At 46.5% G+C, this 13,344-nt stretch overlaps 1 protein-coding gene across 13 annotated transcripts in view; it reads left to right on the top strand.

Annotated features, from left to right (window-relative positions):
* The window catches only part of DOCK7 (dedicator of cytokinesis 7), a 93,497-nt gene that overhangs the window by 55,263 nt on the left and 24,890 nt on the right, over positions 1–13,344 (top strand). For 5 of the 13 annotated variants that reach the window (XM_066192953.1, XM_066192952.1, XM_066192951.1 and 2 more), the window contains exons 21-29: positions 295–459; positions 2,695–2,864; positions 6,487–6,579; positions 7,787–7,876; positions 8,905–9,000; positions 9,096–9,236; positions 9,354–9,467; positions 10,573–10,743; positions 11,459–11,598. In XM_066192953.1, the coding sequence (XP_066049050.1) occupies positions 295–459; positions 2,695–2,864; positions 6,487–6,579; positions 7,787–7,876; positions 8,905–9,000; positions 9,096–9,236; positions 9,354–9,467; positions 10,573–10,743; positions 11,459–11,598 (1,180 nt within the window). The remainder of the gene's footprint in view (positions 1–294; positions 460–2,694; positions 2,865–6,486; positions 6,580–7,786; positions 7,877–8,904; positions 9,001–9,095; positions 9,237–9,353; positions 9,468–10,572; positions 10,744–11,458; positions 11,599–13,344) is intronic. The other 8 variants (XM_066192957.1, XM_066192956.1, XM_066192955.1 and 5 more) reach the window with 3 other exon arrangements.

Here is a 13,344-nt window from a genome sequence, read left to right as displayed (position 1 = left end):
TTGATCTTGTTACCGTTGCAGTTGATGACCCAAGTTGGGCTGGTTCCAGAAATGGAGCCTAAATTCATTAAATTTATTATTAATAGAAGTGGCAGCTGGTCGTTGGAGCAGCTGTCCTGCTCTCAGGCTGGTTAGACCTGGTTCAAACACCAGGCTCAGTTTGGGATGAGAAAACGCTTGCTAGGCTCCAAAAAGCTCCATTTGTCCTATAGGAGGTGGCTGAAGAGCACATTTAGGGTTTCCCCAGGCTCCTGCTGCAGTCTCAACCCAACTCCTCGCTTTTTTTGCTTTCAGTTAACCTGGGCCAAGCATCCTTTGAGGCGATGGCGTCGATCATAAACAGACTTCACAAGAACTTGGACGGCAACCAGGACCAGCATGGCAGGAACAGCCTTCTTGCCTCCTATATTTATTATGTTTTTCGCCTACCCAACACCTATCCCAACTCACCATCACCAGGTAGCTCTTTCTGTTTTTTTTATTTTATTTCAGGTTTGTTAAAAGAAGGCAGAAGCCCCTTGCTGGCGGGTGCTCCTGAGCTCCAGCTGTGTGGCTGCTTCCCTGCAGGGCCCTGGTATTAATTTGCCAGTGTAACCACTTAAAAGATGAGGTTAATTACTGGTAGTCATGTCAGAGGTTTAATTATTTGATGATTTAAAATAAGCGTCAGTGCTGAAGGATCTTGTATTATAGAAGAACTGGGGTTTTAGGGTTTTATCTGTGAGACCAGTGTGATGCACTCCCGGCCTGTCATGTTTCCCAGTCTCCTTCACAAGAACTTTTAATCCAGTTCCAGCAAAAGTTTATGCACTGGCTGGAAAAAATAGATATCCAAAGGTTATTATCCATCAATTAAACAAAGACTTGCTCTCGTTACCATTGCAGTTGATGACCAGAGTCGGGCTGATTCCAGAAATAGAGCCTATATTCACTGAATTTATTATTTAAATAAGATTTTACATATTTTAATGTACACATACATATTACATGTTTTTATTTTCACGTATATATATAAAATATAGACACGATATATTTAAAGCAGGAGTGTCAAATACTGGAAAACTCATATCTGGGTACAAGAGGGAAACAAATTAATCCCAACCCTGCTGAGAGGAAGTGATGGGAGTAGAGGTGGTGTGAGTGACAGCCATGGAAAACCAGGCTTTGGAAGGAATATTCAGGCACAGAGTGGGAAGGTTCTGAGAGGTGTTGGGAAGGTTTTGTACCTAAAACTTGTGCCCACCTTTGGTGGGTTTTGAGTGTGAGGTCTGGAAAACATCAGCTGAAGACAATTCCACAGGGATTGTCTTCCCAGTGCATAAAACAGCTTTTTATTCCCATGCTGGAGAGCCAGGCAGGGGAGGCCTGGGGTGGGGCTGGGTGTGCTGAGGGGTCTGGGTGATGAGGGATGGCCAGAGTGACCAGGCAGGGTGTCCTGAGGGATCTGGGTGATGAGGGATGGCCAGACTGACCAGGCAGGGTGTCCTGAGGGGTCTGGGTGATAAAGGATGGCCAGAGTGACCAGGCAGGGTGTCCTGAGGGGTCTGGGTGATAAAGGATGGCCAGAGTGACCAGGCAGGGTGTGCTGAGGGGTCTGGATGATGAGGGATGGCCAGAGTGACCAGGCAGGGTGTCCTGAGGGGTCTGGGTGATAAAGGATGGCCAGAGTGACCGGGCAGGGTGTCCTGAGGGGTCTGGGTGATGAGGGATGGCCAGAGTGACCAGGCAGGGTGTCCTGAGGGGTCTGGGTGATAAAGGATGGCCAGAGTGACCAGGCAGGGTGTCCTGAGGGGTCTGGGTGATAAAGGATGGCCAGAGTGACCAGGCAGGGTGTCCTGAGGGGTCTGGGTGATGAGGGATGGCCAGAGTGACCAGGCAGGGTGTCCTGAGGGGTCTGGGTGATGAGGGATGGCCAGAGTGACCGGGCAGGGTGTCCTGAGGGGTCTGGGTGATAAAGGATGGCCAGAGTGACCGGGCAGGGTGTCCTGAGGGGTCTGGGTGATAAAGGATGGCCAGAGTGACCAGGCAGGGTGTCCTGAGGGGTCTGGGTGATAAAGGATGGCCAGAGTGACCGGGCAGGGTGTCCTGAGGGGTCTGGATGATGAGGGATGGCCAGACTGACCGGGCAGGGTGTCCTGAGGGGTCTGGGTGATGAGGGATGGCCAGGCTGACCAGGCAGGGTGTCCTGAGGGGTCTGGGTGATGAGGGATGGCCAGGCTGACCAGGCAGGGTGTCCTGAGGGGTCTGGGTGATGAGGAATGGCCAGAGTGACCAGGCAGGGTGTCCTGAGGGGTCTGGGTGATGAGGGATGGCCAGAGTGACCAGGCAGGGTGTCCTGAGGGGTCTGGGTGATGAGGGATGGCCAGAGTGACCAGGCAGGGTGTCCTGAGGGGTCTGGGTGATGAGGGATGGCCAGAGTGACCAGGCAGGGTGTCCTGAGGGGTCTGGGTGATGAGGGATGGCCAGAGTGACCAGGCAGGGTGTCCTGAGGGATCTGGGTGATGAGGGATGGCCAGAGTGACCGGGCAGGGTGTCCTGAGGGATCTGGGTGATGAGGGATGGCCAGGCTGACCGGGCAGGGCTGTGTGTCCTGAGGGGTCTGGGTGATAAAGGATGGCCAGGCTGACCGGGCAGGGCTGTGTGTCCGGAGGGGTCTGGGTGAGGGGTGGCCGGACTGACCAGACGTCCCCGCAGGTCCCGGCGGCCTGGGGGGCTCGGTGCACTACGCCACCATGGCGCGGTCGGCCGTGCGCCCCGCCAGCCTCAACCTGAACCGCTCGCGCAGCCTCAGCAACAGCAACCCCGACATCTCCGGCACCCCCACGTCGCCCGACGACGAGGTGCGCTCCATCATCGGCACCAAGGTACGTCTGTCTGTCCTGCCGGGGACCCCTCAGAGCTCCAGCAGCTCCCATTCCCTCCTGAGCACCAGGGAAGGCCTTGGGGGTTGTCCCAGCCCCTCCTCGTTCCTGTTGGCACCACAGGAATTGCCGCTCCTCGGAAATGTTTCTGACTTGTTGAAGTCATCTTGGAGTGCTGCTTCCACACGTGTGGGGGCTGAGGGCGGGGGTCCTTCTGGATTTGTCTCCTCCTCCCTTTTTGCATGGCCAGCAGCTGAATCCTGTGCCCAGCTCTGTTGTGTCTCCCCAAACCTTGCAGTCTCTTAGCCCACTCCTTCCTGCCAACCCCAAACTCTCTCCTCTCCTCTGCGTTCAGCTGCTCACATTCCTCTACCTGTGTCCAGAGCTGTGTCTTGCGCTCAGCAGGAATATTCCTGCTGTGTCTTCCTCCCAGAGAGGCTTTGGGATGGTTGGTGAGAGGCACACTCTGGCCGGCAGAGCCGCAGGGGGACTGACTCGCACACCGACCCCCCACACCACAAATGACATTCCAGTGTGGATGCAGAGCATCCAGCATGGTTGTCCTCTGGCTCTTGAGGGATCAGTAGATCCACCTCCTCCTGCTGACTACACAGAACCTCCACGGTCCCAATCTGAGCCCTTCATTTTGGGCCTAAAATAGGTGGGGTGAGCCAGGACAGAGCAGTGTTGGTGATTCCCTCCCTTGAGAGGGGTACCTGAACTGCTTTGGGGTTCTCTCTCTCTCTTTTTTTTTTTTTATTCTTCAAACTGTGGTAACTTCACCAGGGTGAGACACTTTCACACCGTGATATTTCACTCTTCCAGCACAGCTGAATTCCTGAGCCCTTTCAGGGAGCTGTTAAATTCCTTTGGAAGTTTAGGGAGCAAGGTTGATATCAAAGCCACCACCTTGACCAGACAGACTTGACGTGGCTGCTGCTGGGTTTTATAAGAGCAAGAAAAACACAGTTTGAGGAAGAGGTCACCAAATTTCAATGAATAACAACATCATTTGCTGACCAAATAAGAGGCTGAAGAATTGTGGGTAGGCAAATGATTATTTCTTGAATCAAAGTCTGGACTTAGAAGTCTTGAAATATTTTAAAGACCACTTCAGTATCTTGCTAATTAAACAAGCCTGACCTTTTGTGAAATGCCACAGGCACTGATGTGCATATGGAATTTACCCAGGCCATCAGAAGTTTAACGTGTGCTGGCTTGGTGAATAATGTCACAATGCAAAATGAAGAGAGATTTTCTTCCAGAAGTGTGCTCCAGGTTTTAAAGGAAAACCTGTTCCGTGGATAATTTTAAAGGGAAAAGTTTCCCTTAGGGTAGTCTGAGCACCAGGAATTAACCTCAGTCTGGCTATACAGACTTCTGGTTGAGTATAATTATTTCTGGTTTTTAATATCAATTGGCAAAAATGAGACACTTCTTGAGATGCTGACAAGAGTAAAAAGGGTGCAAAATCCCTGTTGTTGCTCTTAAGTAATGGAATTCTCTTAAGGAATATTCCCAAACAGATTCTAACTTGAAGTTCAGGTTCCCTATCACAGGAAGTTTTCTGTTCAAAAACTGCTCAAAATGTGAGTTTTTTGTTGTTCGAGGGAGGTCTTCAAAGTCCAGTCTTGTGTTATTTTTTTATTCTAATATATGGTATTTAGAAGTGTGGTGTAAGTGCTTTAAGTCTCCCATATCACCTTCTTACTTCAGTTTGAAAACTCTTTGCAAGATTTGGAAGGTTTCTGTTTATTGTCTCAGCAGAGGAGGTCTTAGGTTTGACACTTGTTTTGCCATCATTTCTGAATTGAAGCCATGTAAATTTTATTCCTTACTAAAGAAAAGGTATTAAATGTCTAAAAAGACATGTTTAAAGTGATCCTGAAATGCTGGAGATGTGCTGGGAAGAAAAAAAAACCAGAAGATGTTGTGGAGTTTCGTTGCTCTGCCAGTGGATTTTCACAGATGTGGGTTATGTTCCTGCACAGACCTGCAGGCTGAACCCCATGGGCAGCAGAGAATTTAACAACAGCTTTGTGAACTTTGGAGTGACTCTGCCAAGCAATAAGAAGCTCTTGTGCTCTTTTGTTTTCTGAAGAGGAAAGAATCCTTCCCTTTCCAGATTTTTACAAAATGACTTTTGCTTCTGCAAACGCAGTGCGTGTTTAATTGTTATCCTCAGAACCAGATCGACAAGATTAGGTAACCCCGAGTGAAAAATGTGAGGGGGATAAAAGCATTTTCCAAATTAGACCTGATTTTACAAAACAAGAGCTTAGTTCAGCATTCTGCAAAGCCCTTTCGACTTTAAATCACTGTGAGCAAAATAAAGCATGTTTATGGGGCTGAGCAGGGCACAGGGCTTTGATTTATTCCTGCCAAAAAGTAATTGAGATTAAAACACTCTCCTTATGTGTTCAGTATTCTTTTTATTGGACATCTTAAGCAAAATTACAGCACTGCTGAGCTCTGCCTCGAGGTGCTCGGTGGATTAATGGTTTGAATTCCAGGTTACAGCTCTCACGCCAGGTTCAACCTTGAGGTGCATTTTAGTTTGCTGAGAGAGATAGATGATTTGGCTTGGTGGACTTTGCAGCTGATGCTGATCACTGGGATGAAATGGGCTGCACCTTTGCTTTATATTTTGGGAAAAAGCCCGTAGTTGGCACAGAAATTAGGATGGAAGCTCTTGCTCAGGTGAGGGTCGTCAGAATCTATGTGTGGTATTTGTAAGGAATTGTGTCAGAGCAGCTTCCTGGGACCCAGGGAAGTCCACTCCATCCTCCTGAATATTCCTGGTTTGGGAGCAGCCTGGGTGACAGCACAAGTTTAAATTTTTCCTTCTTTTTGAGTGTCTCAAAGAGAAGGGAGCAGAGAGAGGAGGGATGCACAGTAATTTTGCCAAAATGACCCATTGCAGTAAATTTGAAGTACAGGCTAGACTGAGCTTTTGAAAAGCAGGATGATTTTTCAAATGTTTTGCTTGGCAGAACAGGTTGGTTCCAGAAAAGGTACGTGCTCTTTCCTCCCTTTTCCCCAGTGCCCAGAGGAAATGCCTGAGTATCCATGTGAAATCCTGTCCACAGGGTTATTCTGCCAGCAGTGCTGGACTCTTATTCCATGGGCAGGGAACCCTGTGAGGGTTGACAGTCAGCCTTTTCAGTTTCTCAGCATTTCTGCAAGAATTGCAGAACTTATGAGCTCTGGGCTACCCTCAAGGTGCTGAAAACCTCAGAGAGCATCCTCACGTCTCAGCACCGGTTTTTCTCTGTCACGGTGTAAATCTCACCTGGCTCCACGGGAATGGGTTTAAACTGAGCAAAGGACAAGTGGGATTTTTCAGGAGGAGGAGATTTTGGAATGTCAGGCATTCCAGTCAGGACAGGCCAGACCAGAGCTGTTGACAGGATTAATGTTCTGTATGTATGTGAGATATAAAATAATCCTCTGGACTCAGTGTCTCGACAGGCACCTGAGAGCTCAGGCTGCCCCAACACTCCTGAGTGCCGATGTGTTTGCAGTGTACCCACCTTGATTGCTTGTAAGGACTGAACTTTGACTGTATGGCATGCAACGTGTAATATTTCTTTCCTTTCCCAACTGCTTTCTATTACATGCCCAGGGCTTAGACCGCTCCAATTCCTGGGTAAACACTGGTGGTCCAAAAGCAGCCCCATGGGGATCCCACCCCAGCCCAAGTGCAGAGTCAACACAGGTGGTGTCTTCGGTAGAGGTTTTTTCTGCCTTTGTTTTCCCTGATGTTTCTCTGTAGAATATCTTCCTTTCAGTGCATATTCCAGTTTTGGTGGTTTTGTTGTTGTTTGCTTTTGGTTTTTTTTTTCCCTTAATTGTTTATTTGAAAACTTTTCAGTTTGATTTTATAAATTCTCATCTTCTCCCCCACCACCTCACCACACTGCATGAAAAACCCGCGACCGCGTGAACGTGTCCCCTCCTTTCATTTCAGTGGTTGCTGGTCTGTGAAACGTAAATGCTGTGACTGCTTTTGTTTTCTTTTTTTCTCTTTCTCTCACACTAGTTTCAGCTTCAGGTGGAGCACTTTTCTAAGTGGGAACATTAATCACAGCTTCATAGTTCTGTCCATGTTTGCCATTCCTTTCGATGTCGTGAACCATTTTGCCATTCTCATCGAGCATTTAGTACTCATCGTCCAGTAATCCTTCATGACTTGTTTGAGTGGAATACTGTGAACCCAAATTGATTGCCACATATGAAATTCTCTCTTGAAACGTGTCAATTTGAGTGCTGGAGGCAGTGATTTGCCAGGGCCAATTGTATTGTTCTGTGTTGCAAAGTATGAAAACTTTACAGCAGCTCCAGTCAGGAAGAGTTTATTTAGCCCCCGTTGCCTGCTGCTCTCCACTGCATGGTTTCCTTGAACGTACCTCTCAACTGCTCCTCCTTCCCACTTTATCAGCCTTCCCAAAGTATTTAATCCAAGTTCACTTGCTCTTATGGCAAGTTATTTCCATCAGAAGCAGAACTTGGGTGATTTCCTCCTTGCCCATGGCTGCGGCAGCGTGGCTGTGGGTACATCCCCCCATGCTTGGCCTCTGGTAGATTGAGAGGTATGGGCTGAAATTCCAAATATTACCTGTGCATGTTGATAAAATGCAACGATGGAAAAGTTTCATGCTTTGCAGCATTGTCTTTGTGCATCAGAACATGCAGTTCTTTAAATAACCTGTATGGCTTAAAACCAATCAAAATTGCTGTCGTTTTGTTTAGACCCAATCTGTAAATGCCTAAGAGTTTGAGAATGCTTAAAAAGCTGTAAAAAAAAAAAAACAGCCCTACAGTTGGAAGAGTATTTTTGTAAACGTTCGTTGTCCTTGAGCTGCAAAACCCATCCACGGCAAACTTTAATGTCCTGTCATCATTCATTCATCTCCACTCCGTAGGCTACGGATCGAAGTTGTAATCGTATGTCTTCGCACACTGAGACGTCAAGTTTCTTACAAACATTAACAGGACGATTACCAACCAAAAAGGTAGATTTCAGTGGAGACAATTGATATTGTGGGGCAGGGAGGTCAAGTCATTCTGAAAACATGATGTAATTTATTCTTTTATTTATAGCCTGATTTTTTTTTTTCCCCCCACTCCCGAGGTCGTTAGGAACTGCTGGTGCTTAACACCTCTGAATATCCAGGCTGTAGGGAATGTGAAGTATTTGGAGTTGAATTGGAAAGAATTAAATGATCAGGAGTTGCTTATCTGATTTAATGGCCATAGTGTTTGGGGCCAGTTTATTATTGGCTTTCAAAAGAAATGAATAGCGGCGTCTAGACACGTAAATGATACATTTTGTGTGCAAAATGAAAATGTGTTGGATGGCTCGGTGTGCTGAGCTCACTTACTCCAGGTGTTAATCCAGAGAGACTCCGGAAAGGGAATGGGAGTCACTTTGAAAGTGAACTCCCTTACAGGAAATGAGAACCTCGTAAACAATGTCAGAAAGGCAAAATGCCAGAGCTTTTGTGTCGTGAAACTGTGGCCACTGCCACCGTCAGTCTGTGGGTTGGTTGTCCCAAGAAAAGAAATCCAAGAGCTGTTTGAGCCCCGTGTTTCTTCGTTACTGTTTTAAGTCCGTTCTCAGAGTAAATATACATCTTTGTACAAATCACTTGATGTGTCCACTTTTTACTCCTTTTTCCTGCGAAAATCAGACCAGGCAGAAAGGTAGACTTTTTAAACTAAACTAATTTGAGCACCAACCTTTTTTTTTTTTTAATTATTATTTCTTGGGGGCGGGCGGAAAATTCTTTTGACACCTGAGATTCAATCCTGGAGCGAGATGCTGTGAAACATTTCTCACATCACATGTCATAACCTCATCCCTCATTGTTAGCTGGGGATTTCTTTATGGGATGCCACCACTGCTGTCATGTCCTCAGTTATTTAGTTTGCTTAACTCATTGTTTGCCATACTTGCCATGGACCGTGCTGACATTTCTCATGGGGGCTGTGTTGGGAGCTGCTCTGGAGGCTCGGGCTGACTCTGGGTTTGACTCTGTAGCTATTCCACGAGGAGCTGGCCCTGCAGTGGGTTGTGTGCAGCGGGAGCGTGCGGGAGGCGGCCCTGCAGCAAGCCTGGTTCTTCTTCGAGCTGATGGTGAGCAAACACCTCCCTGATGTCTCCCAGCCCCTGCTTTCAAACAGAACCAGCAACAGCTGCAAGTGGCTGTGCTGTAATTTATATCCCCATAGGTGAAGAGCATGGTGCATCATCTGTATTTTGCTGACAAACTGGATGTGCCGAGGAAGAATCGTTTCCCGGAGCGCTTCATGGATGACGTGACTGCACTGGTCAGCACAATCGCTGGTGATATAGTCTCCCGCTTCCAGAAGGTGATGGCAAACAATTCCACTGAGCCCAGCTCAACCACCAGCCCTCCTGCCTCTTGTTTGCTTGAAAACACACAGGGCTCCTCATCCGTTTTCTGGTTTTCTCTTCCTTCTCTCCAGGACACGGAAATGGTGGAGCGGCTCAACACCAGTCTCGCGTTTTTCCTCAATGATTTGTTGTCCATCATGGACAGAGGATTTGTTTTTGGTCTTATTAAGACCTGCTACAAACAGGTGAATGCAGATAAACATTGTGGCTTAACTGAACCATGGCAGAGCCTGTTACTGTTAAATTTCTCGGGACAGATGGTAAAATATGGACACAGAATTCCACTGTTCAGGTCTTCTCAGAGCAGGGTGTTCTCAGAGGTGATTTAAGGTTTACGCCTCTCTGATTACGCTCTTAACTGTGAATTAGGAGTCACTCCCTGGAGTGAATGGACACGCAGCAGGAAGGGAGAATTATTCCCTCTGCTCATCATGTCCAGAGTAATTGAATCAAAAATTAGTGGGAGGTTCTGTCAGGGAGCTCAGACTGTAGTGGTCTCTTGAGGACACCGTGACCCCAGATGATCATATTGTTCGCTGAGCTCCTCTTCCTTCCTTCGAGGGTGTCCTTCCCCATGAGGAGGGCTCCTCATTTGCAGTGTGACAGGGAAATCACCCTGAACCACAAAGTTTTGTTTGACTACAAACATCCATTCTGACACTGTGTGCAGAGGAGATAACAAGGGATCAGTGAGAAGTGAGACTAAGCTTAGACTCATTTTCCCTGTAGAGTCTAAAACATTCTCTATAAGGGGCAAAAGAACTGCAAGAGCATTTAAGATTTTAAGTTGCCTGCTGCATATTACATGTATTATGTGTCATTAATTTTATTTTTAGATATAAAAGATACGTGTTTAAAAACCAACCTGTATCTTGGAGCTGTTAGTGCATCACACTGTGGTCCTCACAACTGCCTGCTGAAACCAATAGGATGTGGGAATTACAGAATCAAAGAATGGTTTGGGTTGGAAAGGCCCTTAAAAATCATCTTGTTCCAACCCCCCAACAGGGGAAGTCCACAGTTCTTTATTTGGTTACTTAAATATGACTGGTGTATAGATCTCGTATTGAGATGTATGTTCTGGGATATGCGTGGCCCCTGCACATCAGGAACTTAATTTCTGGCACAAAAAAAGTGCTGTGGGCATGGGTGTGACCATTTAATGACACCAAACTCTCCAGTTCTTGCTTTGGGAGTGATTTTGGGGAGCAGGGGTGGGCAGGGGAGGCTCAGGCTGCAGTTGCACTCTCCTTTGGTGCTGACTACAATGCTGTGGGCTGGACTTTGCAGGTGTCTTCAAAGATGTATTCCTTAACAAATCCAAGCAACCTGGCATCTCTGAGGCTGGACTTCCTGCGCATCATTTGCAGCCATGAGCACTATGTCACCTTGAATTTACCCTGCAGCTTGCTCACACCACCTGCATCTCCATCACCATCCGTGTCTTCAGCCACTTCCCAGGTACTGAGAAATTTGGGAAATGCAAGTTGAGCTCGGTGCTGAGAACTAAATCCTCGGAGGCAGTTCTGTCACTGTACCTTCCATCCCTCTTGCTAATATTTTTGGAAGTGTTTAGTTAGAAATGAGTTTTTCCTGCCACATAGCTTCTGGTTTCTTTTGATCTTTTATTATTGAGGAAAAAGTGCCCACATCCCTCTCCTGGTAGTGACCACACACTGGCCTTAGGGACCGGGTCCCCTCTTGTATTGGACAAACACAAATAAGCCATCAAAGAAAATGCTTTGTCCGGTGTTCCCCTTTCCTGGCAACACAGGGGACTTCTGAGCTCCCTGCAGCTTAGTCCTTGCCTCCTCAGAAAAAGTAATTTGAATTAATGTGTCATTCAAGTGGATTAATTAGTTGCAGAATCACATAAACTGAATCAAATTAAAGCCTTCTTCAGCCTGAATGAGAGCATCCTTGAGTTAAAAGTTTAACCAATCCACTTTTAAAGGTCATTTGGTTTAACTTTCCTAGCAGGGGAAGACAGTAACAGCAAAGAGAATTAAGGGAAGGGTTACTGAGCTGGGATGGAATTTAAGTGTAGCTCTGCCTTGATCCAAACAAAAAAAGGAAAAGGCATGAGGTTGTCTTTAATTCTGAAAACTGCTTCTTATCTATTTCCATAGCTTTGACTCTGTTCATGATTCAGCTTCTGAAACTTGATTTTTTTCAGAGTTCTGGGTTCTCCACAAATGTCCAAGACCAGAAGATTGCAAATATGTTTGAGTTGTCTGTGCCTTTCCGCCAGCAGCATTACCTGGCCGGGCTGGTGCTCACAGAGCTGGCTGTCATTCTAGATCCTGATGCAGAAGGGTAAATCTTTACAAAGTTTTGTTTTTCAAAGAGCTTTCTGTAATTCCAAGCAAATGGTGGATGCAAAGAAAGTCCTGGCGTGGCCAGAATTTATATAAGTTTGTAAACCATGACAGGAAAACAAGATTTAAGAATCTTCTTTCTTCTTTGCCCCTTGGGTTTCTTCCTTATCCCGAACTCTGTAAACCTGATTTCAAGCACATTTTTCCAGCTGAGAAGAAGGGAAAGAGGTTCCTGCTGGAGCCCCCAAATGCCTCAGGGGCACTGAAAGGAAAATAGCTTTCCTCAAATGTAACAAGAAAATAATTTCCAAGATTTAGGAAACCTCTCTTTGCTGGTGGTTTTAAATGTTACAGTGTATTTTGCCTGTGGTTCTCCCAGCTCTTTTTAACTGTAAATTATGCATTGATGAGGCCCCTGTGGGTTACACAAATAGACAAATAGAGTCAAACATGCAGAGTTTGTCAGTGACTTGCCTGGTTTGTGCAGCAAATAATTTCCTGCTGTAGTCCTGCCATACAGCCTTTTCCTTGTGTTATTTAGGGCTGTTTTCTGTATTGCCTCTTTGAAATGGGTTGCAATGGAAATTATTGATTGCTTCCACAGTCCTGAGTTCCCTCACAGACATTTTTCTCAAGGTGGATTCAGAAATATCAGCCGAGTCGACAAATGCTGATGATTCATGGCTAATTCTGCCCCTTTGCCAAGAGGTCTCTGGAGTTAAACATTCATTCTGTTTCCTCTTGGAGAAGAAAGTGATGCCATAAACTGGAATATTCTCCTGTATATATACATAACACACTGCAGTCTCATTTGTTTGGCCTGAAATGGAAAAAGCAGCAGATCTTTAGCCATATATGCTGTCTGCAGAAATCCTTTCTGTGCCAGAGGAGCATCCTGCTCGCTGGTTAGAAATCAGGCCCTGTCTCTGAGTGTGTCTGCCCTTGTTCTTCACAAACTTCCTGTTCTCTACCTGCCTGCCAAGCCCTTAAGCCTGGCCTAGGGTGTTAATCTCTGCACAGAGGAGCTTGCTGCTGTCCACTGGGGAGAAAACTCGTCTCTCAAACCTTGTCTAGCCAGGAAAAGCCCCCTGGGACCAGTTCAGCTCTGGAGATGCATTTTGATCAAAGCTCCTGAATTTGGGGGCAGATGTATACTTGTAAAATATTTATGTTTTTACTGTTTTCCAGAAAAACCTGGAGTTTCAGGTTTGCTGACTTCTCAAGCTCGAACCCTCTACATTTCTCTTGGTAGATCTGTCAGATAAAGTGAACCAAGTGTGTTCAGATCTCCTCTTCCCTTGCTGTGAAGACTTTTAACAGTCATACAGTATCACCAGCAGAGAGTTCACACTTGCCTTCCATAAAATATTGTGGCCACCACTGGAGAAAGCTCAGAATCGTTCCCAGTTCGTTATTCTGCAGCAGGAGTGGAAAGGGCTGTTCATCTAGTTGCTTATTGTATTAGAGATCTGCTTTAGGCCTTGATAGGCGATCCAGAGCCTTAAATGTGTTCTGTCCTTGCCCTTTTTGCTCCATTAGCAAGATACGTGTAGTTTTAGCTCATTTTATAAGAACTCTTTGAATTGAGTTGGACAGAAAAGGAGGAGTGAGTTCCCTGGTGCCTGGAGGTGTGTGTTGGGTCCATCCCTCAGTGTGACAAGGTACAGGACAGCCCTGCAGAGCACCTGCAGCCTGAGAAACAGGACAAACAAAGCGTGCAGGGGAAGGGATCCAGCTGAACACG

This window comes from Chamaea fasciata, unplaced genomic scaffold (assembly GCF_029207755.1).
Source record: "Chamaea fasciata isolate MVZ Bird 193981 ecotype frontalis unplaced genomic scaffold, bChaFas1.0.hap1 SCAF_10, whole genome shotgun sequence".
In the NCBI taxonomy this organism is placed as follows: Eukaryota; Metazoa; Chordata; class Aves; order Passeriformes; family Sylviidae; genus Chamaea; species Chamaea fasciata.
This window is presented reverse-complemented; position numbering and strand designations above follow the sequence as displayed.